The 19,731-nt window shown below is 40.0% G+C and overlaps 1 protein-coding gene across 2 annotated transcripts in view; it reads left to right on the top strand.

Moving 5' to 3' along the window:
* gnao1a (guanine nucleotide binding protein (G protein), alpha activating activity polypeptide O, a) overlaps positions 1-19,731 on the top strand; it is a 63,711-nt gene that overhangs the window by 13,501 nt on the left and 30,479 nt on the right. For both annotated transcript variants that reach the window (XM_079465597.1, XM_079465598.1), the window contains exon 3: positions 638-779. In XM_079465597.1, the coding sequence (XP_079321723.1) occupies positions 638-779 (142 nt within the window). The remainder of the gene's footprint in view (positions 1-637; positions 780-19,731) is intronic.

Here is a 19,731-nt window from a genome sequence, read left to right as displayed (position 1 = left end):
TACAGTCCTGTTAAATGGGACACATACAAGGGGTTTGTATCATATCACTAACTGTATATTCTTGAAAATTAGTGTTTTATCAAAGAATGGCTCTTGCATCCCTGCGTGTTCAAAATAAACATTTCTGGGTTTGTTCATGTAAATTTCAACTGTGTTGTTATAATTGAAATAAAATAATAAAATTAATCTTGCTAACGAATGCGCATCAGGCACATTGAGGTAAGTATTGCATAATTGACGCTAAACAATGGTACTTGTTATGGGCAGGGTGACTGGTGTAGCCCCACCCCGTTCTGCAGGCTTAGCCATATGCAGCAGTGTGGAACGAACTTCGTATGACCGAGTAGCCGTAGACAAATCTGTATTTTAATGTCATATGCCGATCGTCCGCGCTGAATACAGATCTGATTTCATATTCATACGTTTATTTTGGAAATGTTATTAGCATCTTAGTGTTTCGATCAATTTTTTTTATTATACACAACAATTTACTTTTTTCTATCAATACTTTATTAGCAATCTTTGATAATGTAACAGCCTGGGTCTCATTCACAAAGTGCACTTTTTTCCTGTTAAGGAAAACACACAGGCGCAAGCATGCCACAGCTTCACTCTCTAACATACTTTGTGTGTGCAGGATTATCCACGAGGATGGTTTCTCTGGTGATGACGTGAAGCAGTACAAGCCAGTGGTCTACAGCAACACCATCCAGTCTCTGGCTGCTATCGTGCGTGCCATGGACACACTGGGGCTAGAGTATGGAGACAAGGAGCGTAGAGTGAGTACAACACAAACCCTGATAAGCTGAAACGCATGCTAAGTATGAAATTCCCATAGAAGGAATTGCAATGTGATTATTATGAATCATAAATCTAACACGATCAGGTGTAATGTAACTTTAAAGTATAATGTTCTTTTTAGCACAAATTAGCACAGTAAGGACTCACAGTTCTTCAAAAAAATATTTAACATGCACGAAAACCCCTTGACAATGTATTTTGCTGCATTTATGTGATACCTAAAGCTTCAATTGTTCAAACAGCAAGAAAGTTCCTCATTATAGAAATGTACGTGTGGCTTAGGTTGAAACGGATTGGAAGATACCAGTGGCAGCCAACAGAAGGGATTAACAATACTTTAATTACAAATAACAAAACAAAAAGACTATGGGCAGGTGTGGGTAATGAGACAGGTGGAAAGCTATACTAGGAACTAGAGGGGCGGGGCCAAAAACGAGACTGGAGAGAACGCATATTATGTCCTGATTGACAATAATATGTTTCTCTCCACACAAAACACGTGGCAGATAGAATCATGGCAGACCCCTCCCTTAATCAACGCCCCCTGGCGTTCACCAATGGGGCAGACTAATGAGACAAGACAGACTGGGAAACTGACAACCTCCAACAAAACATGGTATACAAAATTAGTTACAGACAAGAATATATGTGAAAAAGGGACTGGACGCCTGCGGCTGGGCAGGAGCGGACCCCTGGCCAGGACTGGACACCGGCTGGAATGCCGGCTGAGTCACTGGCTGGAGTGCAGGACTAGACGCCTGCAGCTGGGCAGGACCCGACGCCTGGCCAGGACTGGACACCGGCTGGAATGCCGGCTGAGTCACCGGCTGTAAGGCCGGCTGGAGCGCAGGACCGGACACCTGCGATTGGGCAGGACCGGATGCCTGGCCAGGACTGGACACCGGCTGGAATGCCGGCTGAGTCACCGGCTGTAAGGCCGGCTGAGAAACCGGCTGGAGCGCAGGACCGGACACCTGCGATTGGGCAGGACCGGATGCCTGGCCAGGACTGGACACCGGCTAGAATGCTGGCTGAGTCACCGGCTGGAATGCCGGCTGAGTCACCGGCTGGAGCGCAGGACCGGACGCCGGTGGCTTGGCAGGACCGGATGCCTGGCCAGGACTGGACACCGGCTGGAATGCCGGATGAGTCACCGGCTAGAGAGCAGGACCGGACGCCTGCGATTGGGCAGGACCGGATGCCTGTCCAGGACTGGACACCTGCTGTAAGGCCGGCTGAGTCACCGGCCGGAGCGCAGGACCGGAAGCCTGCGATTGGGCAGGACCGGATGCCTGGCCAGGACTGGACACCGGCTGGGATGCCGGCTGAGTCATCGGGCAGGACCGGATGCCTGGGCAGGACCAGATGCCTGGGCAGGACTGGACGCCTGGGCAGCACCGGACGCCAGGGCAGAACTGGACATTGGCTGGAACGGCGGCCACACCAGACTGGACGCCGGTTGCTGCACTGGAATGGACACTGAACTGGACACTGAATCTACAAAACACAGAGACTAGAAACGGATTACTCACAGAGAACTGACAAATGTCACACAGAGCCTACGAGCACCAAGAACAAGGGTTCTTGATGAGCACAAGACAATAGACATGAGGATATTAAATAGGGAGACTAACAAAGGCAGGTGTGGGTAATGAGACAGGTGGAAAGCTAGACTAGAAACGAGAGGGGCGGGGCCAAAGACGAGACTGGAGAAAACGTATATTATGTCCTGATTGACAAAAATGTGTTTCTCTCCACACAAAACAGAATCATGACATGGGGCCATTTAATATAGTTTGTTATTATTTGTACTAATTCAACAAATTAACGTAAAAGCCCTAAGCACAAGGCTTCATCTTTTTCATAATGATAGGATTTGCTTTTAAAATTTTGACCTGTGTGTCGGTGTATGTTAATGTTGGAACACGTAGGATGAAATATTATTAAAGATGTGTTAAATCATGTGTGATAATAAGGATAATTGCATTTTTAATTTGTTTGACTATTGCACTCTGCTTTATAGTCTAGTTAAACTGTGAAGACACAATTATGATAGATACATCTAAATAATTTACTGTAATGTTTACTTTTGGGTGTAAGATAATTCAGGTTGAGTCAGGTTGGTCATTGACAACAGAAAGTAGCCTTCACTTCAGTGCAAGCTGATATTTTTAAATGCGGCCATGAGCTGTTGCTAACCACGCTTTGAAATGGTTTATTTAATTTCTTAGTATTAAAGAAAAAGCTACATTGGCCAAGATAAAAGTTCTTACTGGGTTTACATCATGGAAAGATCAAGATTTAAATAAAATCTCAAATTCGCAATGCGGATAGAAACCATTACAGAAAATGAATAAAATACGATTCAGACACAAATGAATTCATAGAGAGCCTCAGCAAATTCTGATCATATAGAAGATGATGTTAAAGCATTCATAGACTTAAGTCAGAAACCATTACCTAAAGCAAAAATAAAATGATCACGGGTGGGGTGGGAAAGCGCTAGGGGAAATTACTTTCGCTCTAAAGATTCTCTGCTAATAACCTTTTGTCTGTGAGAATATAATAAGTCTCAATCCTGCGGTGCCCATTACCAAGACCTCTTTTTGTATAATGTTTTTGAAGTATTTTGGTTTAGCAGGAAGCAATATTTTATTTTAATCGAAACAAAGCCGTTAATACCGAGGGAACAGTCATCTGAAATATCTAGTAGTCATCGATTAAGATATTTTTTCGCTTGAGAAATTGAGAACCTCTTTGTTTTAAGCTTGAGTTACATATCAGGAAGCAGAGCTTGAAGGGCACCAAGAAAGAGAGGTTATACTGTAGATAGCAATGTAGTAGATGGCATTACGTGCATGTGAAAGTTACTGTTACTAACTTGAGTGGATTATAAGTATATGTTTGACAAACTGAAATACACGTTTCAAACCCTAGTGAGTGGTCTTACCCTTCACCTTGCCTTTATTCACTTAGCTGGTTGCTCTGAATTCTGAGATTGCCTTCAAACAGTGTTTATACGCTTACGATGAGAACAGATCACTCACACGCATCCACACAAACTCTTTGGCCCTCTGTTGCTTCAGGCTGTGGAGGCCAGCTGGCTCACACCTTTTTAATCTGAGGTGTGAAGCTTTTATTGGAACTGCTCAACAGCCCAGCCTTAGTACGTCTCTATGCCCTTTCTCTCTATGTCTCTGTGCTCTCTGTATGTCTCTCGCCCACTTCTTTTTACCCTCACATCATTCTAGCTTCCCTCTCTCTCCTATCTGTCGGCTTTTGTATGCAATCTCACATCCCCCTCTCATCTCTATCACCCTCCTGTATCTTCTCTTTTCTTCCACCGATCTGACCCTGTTACCATGGCTACCACTTGTTTCGCCTCTCTCTCAACACATTCCACAAGTCTGTGTCCGTGGGCAATGTCACTCACATGCATTCTGCCCAGCATCAATGAGGCAAGCATCTCATGTGACCATCATGTGAGCAGTAAGCCACACCCTTTTTAAAACAAACAGTGTAGCGGTTTCCCACATCCTGCACATCCTAATGTTCTCGTGTGCTCTCTGTGGTAGTCTGTTATATGAGCCTGTTGTTCTCTGACTTTATTTAAATGTGGAGCATGTTTACTTGTCACATCTCTATCCACGTGGCTGTCCTGTTAAAGCCAAGTAGTGTAATGGTGGATCATGCTACAGCCTATGGCAGAAAGTCTGTTCACCCTGTTGCGATTCCCTGCTGTTCAACATGTCACGTCATGCTGCGGATGCATTACATTGTAATTTACCAAAATGGCTGCCATTTTGAGCCGAATAACCTCACAGGCACACTGTTTCGGTGTGACCTAACCAGAGTTTCACACGTCCTGAATGACACAAATGACTGAAAATGAAAATCGCTGGTCTGTGGTAGGCAAGGGCCGTCTGCCCAGTGCCTGGCATCCAGATGGACATAGATGGGCTTTTGCCATTTCAGCCCTCTGGTTCTGCTGCACTGTCGTGACAAAGGGCATAAACTCCTGAATAACCCAGCTTGGGTGATACCAGACTGCATGCTAATCGGATGCAAATCTATATTCAAAAAGCCTCCCAAAATTGAACTGAGAAATAGGATTTCAGTCAGAATCAGGAGTATTTGCTTATTTGCTTATGAAGGGAGATAGTGAGAGAGCAGCTCAAAAGGCTTTAAATTTGAAGTGATTTAGCCTGCATTTGTGCCGACATGTCATAAATTCTGTTCTCTGGCCGTTGGAATTATGCATCTTATTTACTTGCAAAGATAAATATGTGCATGCAACATCCATTTAATGGATATTAAGTCTTGAGTTGTTGTATATTTTCTAGGTTTGAAAATAATTTGTCATTTTAGGCAGTCATTTTTCTGTTTTATGTCTGTTTTATGTCCATGGAAATAAATATACAATTTCCTAGCTTTTTAAACACTGAGACAAACTGTGGAAGTGTCAAAAACATGGTCGATATCCCATTCTACAGGATGTCTGGAAATACTGACGTTTTGTTCTGTTTAGTAGGCCTGTCAAACGATTTATCGCGAATAAAAGTCTGTGTTTATGTACATAAAGCATGTCTCTGTACTGTATATATTGATTTTGTATTTATAAACACACACATTCATGTATACATATTTGTGAAATATTTACATGTATTTATATTTACCAATAATTTAAATGATATGTTAATGTTTATTAATTTATATATTTCAAATTATTCTTAAATATATGCATCTGTGAGTATGTTTTTATGAATACAAAATTAATATGCACAGTACACAGACATATATTATGTAAACACAAACGTTTATACTGTGTGCGTTTATTCGTGATTAATCGTTTGACAGACCAAGAAAAAAGGTATCACTCTTTACCTAAATGATCACTGGTATTCACTTTTGTTTATTGTGTTGGTACGAGTCTGTGTGTTTCTGTGTATCTATGAAACACATTTAAAATAAGATAGAAACTTCTAGCATCACAATATTCCCAACAGTCTCAGCAGTGCCCCAGGGGTGCTCCCACGCCCACTCATTTCCAAAGGGAACCCATCAAAACAGCTTCATCATCTGCTAATACTCTGCTAATCTTATTAAAATAAGACTGACCTGGAAAAAACCTGCGCGATCTACCTCTATTCAAATGAGAAAAGTACCTGGTTATGTGGAATGTTATGACGTACATCTTATAAATAGAACAAAAGTGAGGTTAGTCCTTTGCATGCTTGAAGTGATAAATAGTCAAACACAACACGATCTGTTAACTGTGCTAAATAAACCATTTCCTTCTATTTTAAAATGGCGATTCATTATCATTAAAGCTTTATTTTTGGCTGCCTGGTACCTATCCCGCTTCTCTGTACAATGAACATCTGTGTGTGTAAAAAGATGTTCATAAAACTAAGCTTCTGAAGACATGCACGAGCGACTGTGCTTTTGCATATATTCAGATTAAATAAGCGTTTTTGAGGATAAAACTCTGAGTATTCCAGGTTAACTGGAACAATACTGCTTTTGATATAAACATCCTTGCCTCCATTCGTTTTGTCTACAATATTTTTCCCTTGGGTCTATAGCTACTGTTGTGAATCAGGCCTATGAATGACCAATCAATATCTCCACATTCCAAGTAAAGTGGTTTATTAGTTGAAAAATGAGCTCTTAGAAACACTTACAAGTCTCTTGTGAAAACTCGCTCGTAAATAAATGCCTTCCTGTCCATACATAGTGCTTTTAATTTTGTAGCTTCAGGTAAAAAAGTTAGTATATGTTCTTTCAACATACACTATCCATTTTGGGTGTGTTTTATATTCATACTCAATTTAGCTAGGGTTCCTGCATCCGACTACCGTTTATTTATTATTTGGCAATTCAACATCTTGATCATGTCCAGTTCACCCCAATATTGGATTTGAGACCATTCTTTGTGAAGTTGATGGAGTTGCACCACCACCGTTAAAAATAAGAGGGTAAGGTACATTACATACAGTATTTATAGGATGTGTAAATTAATTTAGTACGTGGCAGAAAGAGAGCCCTTCAGAAGTATTAACAGATCCATCCCAGCAGATTACACCGCAGCCTCCATTTTAATTGAGACTATTTTGTGTCAAGTCTCTGGTGTTTGCAATCATGAAAGTAATGTCTGGGTCTCTTCTTCTCACAGTCCTAATGCTCATCTTTACAGATCCCAAATATAATTATTTCTGCTGCATCTTAATAACGTATTAGGTTAATCAATTTACCTTGATGAACCTTTACACTGGTGATCCTACATGGTGCTTTCCATGAATACGATGCACTTTTGTTCCAAAGTACCTTTTATGGGAAATTGAAATGTATCAATCACTACAAACCTACATTTGGTCCCACGCACAAGCTCTCCTCTCTGAGATTTAGCCTTAATTTGGAACCTTTGTCATTTCAATTTTTAAATAGAGTGTAAAGAGAGTTTTTGTTATGCATTTAAAAATATCTCATAGAAAATGAATATACATCAAAATGGCGTATATATATTTAGTTTGACCCTGAGATTTCTGATGATTATATGCATTTGTAGAAGAACAAAGAGTTGAGCTTTGTACACTAATTATAGAAAGTGTTTTCCAGTCTGTTGCTTTTTCGAGTATGATTTTTACAAAAGCTGAATATTGAGTCCATGTTTGTGCTTTAGCAAGATTATTAATGGATTCAGCTCAGCATTAGTGGTCTGAATATAACCTTCTCCAGCAAAATGTGTGTTGACAAAGTTATGAAAGCTACGGTAGTCAGTGAAGTAGGGTGTGATGAATATGTCTGGCGCTCTTCCCGTGTATCTGCCCTTGCCTGAACTGTGCTGCTGTCACTTTTAGACCTGTGCTGTTCATTCTTAATTGGAGTGCCAAAAAAAGCAATCAGGAACGAATAGCACCTCAGCCAGATGGTCCCAGTCAGTGGGCTAGCGAGCTGTCCTCGTCTTCTTCATATGCCCAGATCTTATTACCACGGGGGCATCACTCTGTGCATGCTTGTGTGTTTAAGCATGAAAGTGCACATATGTGATTTTAGAAAGTGGAAATTTGCCCTTGATGAGCTGTTTCAGATGATGGAAAGAGAAATATATAAAATAGAGCAAAGGGAGCTTTTTGTCCTTTCTTGTAGAAAATGTAATCTGCATCTCTCCAGATGTTGCTTCATGGACCACTGGTACAGTATGTTTCCTTTGGTCATCATTATAGTGAGTATAGATGGTGTGTTCTGGTGTTAATGTAGAATTATAAAGGGAAAATGGTTCTTAGCAGCTGAAATAGTCACATTTTAATAATAATAATAATTTAGATTTAAAATGTGATTTATTTATAAATTTACGTGTGTTTAAATTGTCACAATTAAATGGCATGAGTTTGGGGTGGGACTATGTGTTAGGAAAACAAGTGACAGATGGAGGGATTTTTGTTTGTTCTTGTTTCATTGGTTTTGCTTGTTGATACAAGCAGTAGAGAAATGACACACTTTAGCTTAAAGGGAGAGTTCACCCCAATTTTTTATCATTATCTATTATAATTTCAAAACGATGTGACTTTCTTTCTTCTGCAGAACACAAAATAAGTTACTTTAAAGAATGTTGGTAACCGAACAATGGTGGTACCCATCGACTTGCATTAGTGTCTATACAATAGAAGTGAATGGGTGCCGACATTCTTCAAAATATTGCCCCTGAAGCTGGAAGCTGCCAGTTATAAAATAAATGTTGCATATATTTTAACATTCTAGGATGCAAGTTTCACTTTAACTTAGTTTAGAAGAACATATGCTTAATGATTGATCTTAATGATCAATTAGTGATCATACATTTTATGCGCTCGTAAAGCCTGACATCACGCACCACCATAAATGGAAGGTCATATACCGTTTCCGGCTCCAACTGCTCTTTCAGATGCCATAGGAAAATAAAAAAATGATGTTAAACTGCAGAAAACCCCGAATCCCATCCTTCATCTCCAAAAAGAAATCACAAATTGCCACATAGCGATGAATTTTTTACAAATTATTAAAATATTGATGTTGGAGAATCTGAGGCTGGAGATTGTGAGTTTGTAAACGTTTCGCTTAATAATAAACAGTGCTCATGACTGGCTGTTTCAATAATATCCTCCATTGAAATGAGTGGCGGATTGGACCCTGAAACAGTATTCCTTACGTCACGACTTAACAAACATATAGAAGTCAATGTACAATTGCAAATCTTTCCATTTACAGTATTCAGAAGGTTGAAATATTTTCATTTTAGAGCATTTTAAATCGTTTTATTAGAAAAGTACTTTGAGCTTATCAACGATTTACTCAGTCTGCTGTGTAATTTTGGGAGCTATTTATTTAACTTAGAAGATTGCAAAATGGGATCCACAACAGCCAGCAAATGGTATTAGTTGGCAGTTACCGTGTTGTGTGAACCTGCCAAGCTGGAGGATTCAAAATGAAAATATGACATGCCAAAAATGGTGTTAAGAGTCTTCATCTGTTATATTAACTTTGAACAATAAGTAGTTTTCACTAAATATGGATTAAATTGCAAAATTACACAGATTTTGATACAGCGGGTCTGTGGAGGTAAAACAAACATAAACAATTTAAAATGTCAAAAAGTAAGAATCTAGTTCTACAGGTGCACATTTGGCAAATGATTGACATCCTGAGAATGTGAATACATCAATAGCCAAGTTTGGGTTTTGTTCTTCATCACTTGAAGAAATTATAAAACAATGCTTTCTTACATACAGGTATAGCTATAAAATTCGCCTTCGAGTTGCTCCAAATCTGTATAAATTTCTTTGTTCTGATAAAATATATCCAAATATCTTTCTCTCAGAACAAAGAAATTATTACAGATTTGGTACAAGAAAGGTGATTATTTGATGACAGAATTTTCATTTTTGGGTGGAGTATCCCTTTAAGGCCACAAAATGGCCTTTGAATAAAAAAATATTTGAAATAGTTTAACCAGGTTCATTTCTGCAGGGGTTGTAGATGTACAGTATTCCGGATACGGTTATACATTCTGCATCACATTATACATACCTCTCTACATTCTGTCTTCCCCTGCATGTGCCTTACTGACATGGTTGTATTTTTCAGTTCGGGTATCTTTGAGAAAAGCATGTGCACTCGTCCAATAACGGCCAACGCTTAGGGGCCCTTGGGTTTGATCTGCATACGCTTTGACTTGTTTTTCAAACTTTCTCCTTGCAGCACACTCACAGACATCTTTATCTGTGTTGCCCAGAATGACTCTTTCACATCGTATGATCCGTCCAATGAACGACCAATCCAAAGTAGACATTCGAGCTAAATGCAGGTTCATAACCCCTTCCTCCAATCCCTCCTTGTTTGTCAAAGCCTTCTCAAATCAAGCAAGATTAAGCTGCTAAGCAGTGAGAATTTAGCTATAATTGGTGAATGGTAAAACAAGAAAGATTGGAATTTGTGGCAGTGGGGATTGTAGCAAAAACCTGCACCCCTGGCAATGCTGTTTAAATCAGATTTAAGCCTGTGATTTATAGCGCTTTGCCTCAAAAACTCAGTTTGTCAGATCTTGATAGCTCTCAGGGTGAGATTACTGTAGATGTGACAATGGACCAGGGGAGGATTGGAGAATAAATAACACATTATATTTCCGCGAGACCTTGATTGGCTGGTTTGCCATGATCACTGTGTGGAACGCACATCATTTATACCTAAGCTCACCTTGCATCATGAATGTCTTTACTGCCTTAACATTCATGACCCCCCCCCCCCCCCCCCCCCCAAAAAAAATAACAAGTGCATGTCACACTATATAAATGTATCACAGAATAAATGTAGAAAATGTGTTAAATCTATTCCCTATCTATTGACAGAAAAGGTGTATAAAGACCATACATAATGAAGCGTTATGTTTTTATTACCTTAGAATGAGCAATTTCTATCTATATACACCACGGGTCCCCTTGCATGGAGTTCGCCATGTTGTTTCTACAGTAGCCCTAAACGAACAAACTGCTCTACTGAGCGTGTTTCATAAATACGTTATCTCATTCAGCAAAGAAGCAAAAACCTCTTAGTCCTGTGTCAGCCACCATAGTGCTTCGAAAGGGAGGGGTGGAGTGAGCCGTAAGATCCAGTGATATGGCAAAATGTAGAAAAAAATAAATCTTATCTTCATTACTTTACGCTGTTTTAAATTAATAATAAAAAATAACGTATTATTAAAAGTGTGTTTTCTATATTTTATCTGTCACACCATGACACATGGTACGGTTATTGTGTCCACTACCAATATACAGTATAATTATATAATGTTATATTGTCATTATGTCATATAACTATTTGTTTGTCATACTATCTTCAGTATAACATGGTTTGTGCTTTATGTATCTGTAGAAGTGCAAAAGTGTAAGACGATGTGATCACTGAGTTCAGTAAGAACGTGAGGTTCTTCGCTGTTTGTGTAGTTAGTTAAGCATACCTCAGATATTATTATGCTTCATACCATCACCTGACATTTTGAAAAGCAATGCAGCAAAGAGTCTAAACACTCATATCTTCGTGAGTAGCATTGGTTTGTGCGTGCGTAAGATGAGACAACTCATCTTACAGTTTTTACAGATGGTGACTGGCCCTAATGTTCTGCTAAATCTCACTCTGCCTGTTTATGTAATAGAGTGTACATAAGTATGTCTTTCTGAAAAATGATGCATGTATCAGCTGGCTGCACCTCAAACACATTGAGAGTGAAAGTATTTTGTGAGTGTCTGTGTGTTTAACCGCAACCAATACTCTGTGTATCACTCTTCAAGTCGTCCGTAATCCTACAATTTTCAAATAATAACTTTTAAGGGATAATAGGACAATTAAAAAACGGTTCTTTTACATGCATCTTAAAGTGCCCGTTTTAAAATTCTGTGTAAAGACGCATGACTCAATTATGCCTTTTATCCCTGTCTTTCCTCTGGCCCACCTCAACAGTCAGCTAGTATCAAAGGCCGTTTTGCCACCTCTGAGCAGCATTAAGCAGTCTGTGTAAATACACTTAAATGTCACTTCACATGCAGCCCCTGTGCCGCCTTTGCAGTGAAAGGATGGCTCTTGTCTATGTTTGATGTTTAATATACAGCAGGAGGGGGTTTCAGTCCAGTGAGTTTGGCACGTTGTGACTGGTTAAAGAAAGTCGGATTACAGTAAGAGAATGCTTCTGTTCATTTCTTGTAAATGAAAATCTCATGTCCTTTGATCACTGTTATGACCGAAAAGCTATATGTGCAGTTTAAATAGGAATAGTATGGGAACTAACAGGAGGACAGTAAAATGAGAGAATCTCATTACTGTCATTGTGGCTCGCAGTCAAAGTGTATTTTAAAAACAGGCTCTTGAATGTTAACTGAACAGTGCAGAGTGGTATAGCTCTGCTGATGTCAGATGATTCATGCTAGTCTTCTAGTGTGGCTTGAGTGGTCTCATTTTCCTTTTGTTAACTGGAGAATTTAATGGAATTTAAAGCAGTATCAGTGGAGAATGGCTAAAGGTGAAAATAAACTGAGGAAACTGGTTTATACTCTTAGCGGTTTAAACCAGTTGAAATATTGACCAAACAGTTGCACAATCCAGTTAAATTGTCTTGTTGCTGCAGTGTGGTGCTGTAAATTCAAGGATCATGTTGCCAGCACAACCCGGTCCTGTAGATTCATCCTCTACAACGTTAGGAAAATAAGACCTTTCCTTTCAGAGTATGCTACGCTAGTCCAGGCTCTCGTCCTGTCCAGACTGGACCATCGCAATGCGCTACTGGCGGGGCTCCTCGCTTGCACAACCAAACTTCTACAGATGATCCAGAATGCAGTGACATGAGTGGTCTTCAATGAACCTAAGAGGGATGTCACTCCTCTCTTCATTAAGTTACATTGGCTCCCTATAGTCACTCAAATCAAATTCAAAGCGCTGTTCTTGGCCTACATGACCACCACTGGTTCGGCACCCCATATCTTCACTCACTTATACAGACTTATGTACCCGCCTGGTCCCTACGCTCTGCAAACGGACAACATCTTATAGTGCCATCCCAAAAATCCCTCTCATGTACCTTCTCTGGATCTGTTCCACATTTGTGGACTGATCTGCCCGCTGCTACAAGATCAGCAGATTCTTTACCCATATTTAAGAATCGGTCAGCACCGGACTAGTTCTGACTCTTTAGGAACATTAACTTTTCAACTGGCAATGATGTCATAAAGCCATTGCCCTCAACTGCTTCCAAGTGCTGAAATATTTTAGAAAATAGAAAGTATAATTTAAGTCCTCTTATGTAAGTCCAGTTCTAATTCGGTACTAACATTGCTTGATCAGGTGTATTGGTTTACGGTTGGAACTAAACTCTGCAGGACACCAGGAGCCAAGTTGACTCTACCCTGCTCTAATATCTCTCATAAGGGTCAAAACAAGCACCATCTAGCCCTCTTTCTCCTTAAGGCACAAACGTACGGACCGTGAGAATCAAAGGGGCCTCAGGAGTCACAGATGCCTCTGGGCCCCCTGAGTACTCTGTGTGACTCGCTGCTTTCTGTTAACATCTCTCAGTAATGTTCACGCCAGAAATGCACCTCGACCTGCATGTCTCTCCGGGGTTGGAGTATTTTGCGTGCCTAGGAGAACAGCGAAGCCCCACCCCCACCTCATCCTTTCGCCAGGGATGGCAAGTCAATGGGAAACAGTGCTGTGTGCTGAACTGGACTAATCCCCCCCAGAAAACAGCTGAGCCTCTACCAGTTTGGCTCTTAACCGGAGCTGACAGGACAAGGGGCCACAGTGCTCTTTCAATGAAGCTGCTTGCTTCACAGACACACACACATACACGGATAGCAAGAGCCTGGCAGGGCTTCATACAAACTAAAGACAGGCTGTAGAGATGTGAGGGTTGGGAAGGGGGGCGGTAGAGAGAGAGAGGGGTAAGTACGGATGGTGTGGGGTCTAAAAATACTTTACAAGTTTCTGTCTCGAATGTGACATTTCTGCATTAGAAGCAGCACTAAACAGAATTGCAAAATTAATTTAGATTTGAAACACTTCGTAATAGTAGTTTCTGGATACAAAGACGGGATAGGACAAAGTATTTTAACGTGATGTCTTTATTATTAATGTAAATTTATTGCCTTTTTTTAGGCGCAATAATTTTGCATCCAATCAACCAGATGAAGGAATGTTTGTGTTTTGAAGGGTGCGCCGGTATACAAATGCAGCAGACTGTCGCTGGCTTGTGTGCTCTAAATATAAAACAAGTGCGTCACTAATGAACATATAGCCACGCCTTAACAAAGAACCCTGAAGATAACTAAATATATTCTGTGTGTGTGTGTGCTCAAAGGAGGATTGTTAGTATTAAAAGCAGGAGACCAATAAAAGATGAACTCCAGCTGTTTTTTTCTGAAGGTAGGAACAGAGGGACAATGAAGTTAGGAAGAAAAAGGATAGATAGCTAGTTAGATTCACAATGGAACCCACGACCTTGGCGTTGTTAACGCCATGCTCTTACCACTGAGCTACAGGAAAGCTTAAAGGTCTGAAAACAAAAATGGATCCTGAGGTGTATCCTGAAGTTGAGCTATGATGGGACCATAGCATTTGGGGCATCTCTCGGCACAGGTGATTTTTGCTCAGGCTCTCTAGCCTGTCCCAGTTTTTGCTTCATGACGTGTATGCACTTCTTCCCCCCACTCCCTTTTCCCCCAGTGCCTGTCCTGCCACAGCTGCCCGAGAATGAGGATTTTGCTAGTTGCTCTGAATAATACAAAATGTTTGCATTTATTATTGATGATTCAGGAAGGAATAGGACTTGACTGAAGCACACTGTGTGGCTTTATGATGGAATGAGGTGCTGGGGAGGTTCTATAAGTTTTAGGGCTTCTGAACTAGCTGTACGGATTGAGGAAGTCTAGTGAAGGGTTACATTTATTGGAGTGGGTTGGTTCTGCTTTATCAAAGTATATTATGAGGTGCATATAGGTGTCAGTCATGTAAGCAGGTATAGTTAATGATACATTTTCAACGCTGAAAGATTCTAAACGTTTGTGTTTGCTCTTGTATAAAATGTATGTGTCAGCAAGAATGCTAACGTCTGTGAACGTACCAGTGCAGGATACAGCATTCTCTGTCTTTTATTTCTACGACTGATTGATTAAAGTCATTTAAATATTCTTTCTCTAGAGTGTGGCTCAGAGTCTCTGTGGATTAAAATATTTGCCCTGTCTCAAAGACCTCCTCACTGGGGTTTGATAAGAAAAATTTAAGAGTTATTAAATGTGTGCTTTCCCAAAATAAAATCAAACTTGGCAACTCACATTTTTGGAGAGCGATCTTACCTGAGAGGCTGTGGCTTTGATCCCTACCGTTGAATAAAACAGTTTGTGACTGGTGAATATAAGTCTTTTAAAATACCTTTAAGTAGGATTGTCCCTCTCTAGTCATATTAGTTCCAGCACTATTTGCTGTGGTTTGACGGATATTTTCACATTAAATTGATGCATCAGAATGTACACGTGTGTGCAGGTTACACTTTCCAAGTGATTTCAGTTTGTGTGTGTGTGTGAGTGTAATGTGTTAATGTGTTAAATGTCAAGCGTGTACATTCTGTGCCAAATTGTAATTTGTTTGATTGCCGTGACTGGGCCCAAACAACTGCATCGGCTTAACCAATGGCATGAGGTGAAGGAATTTATTTTTAACCAAACAATGACGGACTGAGAATGTTTTGACAATGTCTTTGTACTTAATTAGTACTTAATTCAGTTTGTTGCCTCTAGTTACACAAACATTTCCAGTGAAAAGTGTTTCTATGTTAAAATTCTCCTTTCCCACCAATGGACATTGGGGAATTTAGGGGAAACCTGTTAGTGGCACAGAAACTGTTAACTTCCCCTTTAAATAGTTTTGCTGTGTTAGGTTGATTCAGCAAAGTTTAACGGTCCTTGGTTAGCCTTTTGCTATTGCAAGAAATGAAAAAACTGACTCAGTACTTTGTCCAGACCTCTCCCTCCAATCTTTTTCTCTCTCCGGCTGTCTTAGTTTCTTTATTGCTCCGGTAAAGAGTGAGATACTACCAAGAGCAACCCCTAAATCTCCTGTTGGAGTTTACAGGCGGCTCAGATTTACACAGGTTTGTGTGAAGTATAGCATAGCTAAAATGAAAGTAGCCACACCCTTTTGTAAAATCCATTACCGTCCTCACTGTGTCAATAACACATATGACTCGCGATGCACACCGTGTGCCTTTTCTCATGTATCTGTGCAAGCATTTGGTGTCATACATGAATTTTATCCATTTATCAGTCAGTAGCTCTATTTCTTGATATCTAAATTATTATGTTATTATATGTCTATAGAGATCACACAACCTTTCTCATTGTGTCTATGTGCATTTGTGTGTCTGTGGCACAGGTGTGTGTAGGTGTTTCCCCCAACTGTGTGCGTGTCCTCCATGCTGTAATTAGCAGGGCAGCTCTTCAATAATGCAGAGACTGAGGAAGAGTCAGTATGTCGTGTGTGAGTGTGTTTGTGTACCGATGTGTGTCGCACTGGCATTTAGCGCTTAATCAATGCCTTGCACTGCCTGTGGCCCCTAATTGAAGGTTAAGAGATGAGAGGCCTGTGTGCCTGAGATGGCGCTGGTGCAGAAGAAGAGCTCCATTCCTCTTTCCTCTAAACCCTTTACAAATCCCACTTTCAATCAATACGTGCCTGCACATACTTTAACATACAGGTATTCACTATACGGTTTGCCCATCATAGCACGGTATAAAGGCTTTAGACTGTGTAAAGAAAAAACAAAGTGATTTAAATCATTGTTTTAGGGTGGCTTTTATTAGCCTAGCAGCATGTTTACTTGTCTGGATATGGACCCAAAAGAAAGTTTAAAGGTGCTGTGTGTCGTTTTTTAGAGGATCTATGGACAGAAATGCAACATGATATAGATCACGATGTCTTCAGACGTATATTAAGATCTTGCAAGGTTATGTTTTTATTACCTTAGAAATAAGCACAGCGGGTCCTCTTGCATGGAATTCACCATGTTTGGTTCTACAGAAGCCCTAAATGGGCAAACTGCTCTACAGGCCGTGTCAAAAACGTGACAACATCTCTGTCCTCTGAGCCGCTGTAGTGCAAGGGACGAGGGAGGGGGTGGAGTGAGCATTGGGTGCATTTGCAACCTCACCCCTAGATGCCGCTAAAAAAATTTATATTACTCCTTTCAGAGAAAAAACATACATGTGCACTTTCTGATGATTGTGTTTTTTTTCTGAAATTATTTTTTATTAAAAATCATGAAATTCTTGAATTCTGTTCTAATTGTAATTTGTTTAATATGAGGAACTGAGACGTTGAGCTGATGAAGAAGAATTAGCTGCTGTTACAAGGTCAAACAAAGATAAAAAACTGCCAAATATGATTTTTTTCTTAAAGATTAAATTAAGGCTGAGCTATTCTTTCATTCTAACTGCAAAGTCACCTTATACAGCAGCCATCTTGGTTCTTTTCTATGAAGTACAGATCTACTTAAATGGGAAAGTACTAAAACTGTTTGTCAAGGTTACTTCAAATCAAATTATCAACACTGCAAAAACACATTTAGCATTTTTAGGTCAAATCATCACACTGAAAAACACTTCAGATTAGAGTAGAAATGCTTGATGGTACCTTTTAACTGGTGGGCGTGACCTCCATTCCTACATCCGCCATATTCAATATCACAATTTCTTTCTCTTTCTTCCACTGGTCCATTTCCTCTCTATACCATCTCTAGTTAGCTGAAAAGGTATGCCTGAACAATATGTTAATGGTGTATTTAGCCCTAACCCTATCTCTGAATAAAATGCTGCTTCATGACTCAATCTAGTTCCAGCAAAGCAATTAGCTTTTGTAAATATGACCAGACTTGTTGTGATTGAATGGAATACATTTGTTTTATACAGAATCTCATGACAATTCATTCAGCCTCGGAAGCAGGATAGGAATTGTGCAGCATTGCATCATGTGAATAATAGTGTGTCATCTGTTCTACTCTATGATTGAACTGGAGACATATTTAAACCTGCATGTATATTTGAATTCATGGCGACATAAATGTATGCATGTTTATGAGAGTGTGCGTGTGTCCTAGGCAATGCATGCTTGTGCATTTGGGTCTTGCAGCAGACAGCCTGCACCATTTGCATAAGCTCAGCATGAATAGGTCAAAGTCTGTTTGGGGGGATGCTGTGCGTGGAGCTCACGCATTCTTCCCTAAAACAGTCACTGAATCTTTTCAGCTGGAGAATATAGACACATACTCAGACGATCCCGACAAAGATGGTTTTACTACAGGGTGGGGCTTCGGCTTCTGGCTTTTAGAGCACAAAGAAGCACGGGTTCTATCCAGCGTTCAGTCTTCTACTGGAAATGTGGTTGGAAGACCCATCCTCTGCTCTCAAGTGCAGAAACGACGCATTGAATTATTCACTCTAAATAAAAAGCTGCATCTGTCTGTGGATTAATTATTTACACTATAAATGGGTCTCCCTGCTGAGGGAATGTAGTGGGCATGGGGTGTTTGAGGGTGAGGTGTGGATTAGCCTCACATACAGTAGGCTGGTGTATTCGGTTAACTTACAGTTGCTTTTACAATCAGAGCCTCTGTTTACATTGGACATAAAACGATGACCCAGCCCTATACCAAGCCTGTTTAACATTAACAATATGTTTAAAATCATTAATGACTATAACAAACAGTTTACATGTATATCGCATTAGCACCTCCTATTCATTTCAAGTGACTGTCAACCATCACATAAACTCAGCTACACTTTCATAAGAGTCTTTAAAATACTTTTACATCAGTCTTACTTTTTGTTTCTTGAGAGCAGTATGCAAATCCTAAAGGTATTTGTTTCTATGATGCCAGCATCCTAATACAGGCTTTATCTTTTTGTGCCCAGCTAGAAGTGTCTATTGATTAGACGATACAGAAAACATAAGAGAGAGAGAGAGAGAGAGGTGGGATATACTGTGAGATGATACAAGGCCCCAAAGTGTCTAAGCTCTTAATGGACAAATCCAGTGCACTCAAGTCTTCTCTTCTCCCTTTCACTGTTTCCACTTTTCCACTATTATTTGGTTCACATTGTGAAGTGATCGTCTCTAGGCTGCAATCTGTTTACATCCCTGTAAACAGATTCCACCCCTGGTATTTCTTTATCTCAGCCTATACCCACATCTCTGTCTGTGTGTGTCCTCCGAATCAGTTGTGTTGATGTATTGACATATGCTAAATTATTTACAAAGAGGCGAAATATCACAGTTGAAGCTGCTTCCTCAAGCCGTGGAGTGCAGGTGGATTGACTTGAGCAAAATGGATATAGTGGAAGCAGGTTCTCCTTTGGGATGCAGTTCTAGGTAAGCAGAAAGGATGTGGTACTAAAGGGACAGTTCACCCCAAAATACAAATTCTGTCATCATTTACTCAATACATTTCCTTTTACCTTTTTCTTCTGATGAACACAGAGAAATTAGAAGGCTAACCAAACCATTATTGGCCATTGACTACGGTAGGAGGAAAAAGGACAATGGAAGTCAAAAGAACTCTTGGTTTCCTACATTCTTCAAAAGTTCTACTTTTGTATTCAAAGGAACAAAATAAATATTCTTCAATAAAAATATCTGTTTCTGTTTTCATCAAAACAAAGACATTTATACAGTTTGGAGCAACTTGAGGTTGAGTTAATGAAGACAGAATTTTATTTTTCTGGTGAACCATTCCTTTAAGGCTAGTCAAGATGTCAGTCTGCTCTGCGTATAAATTGCTCCGTGTGGGTGTGTATAGTTTTGAGCCATAAAACAGCACAATAGTTGCAGATAAATGACTTTCAGACAGTGCGGTCTAAA

Source organism: Barbatula barbatula, assembly GCF_947034865.1.
Source record: "Barbatula barbatula genome assembly, chromosome: 10".
Lineage (NCBI taxonomy): Eukaryota > Metazoa > Chordata > Actinopteri > Cypriniformes > Nemacheilidae > Barbatula > Barbatula barbatula.
This window is presented reverse-complemented; position numbering and strand designations above follow the sequence as displayed.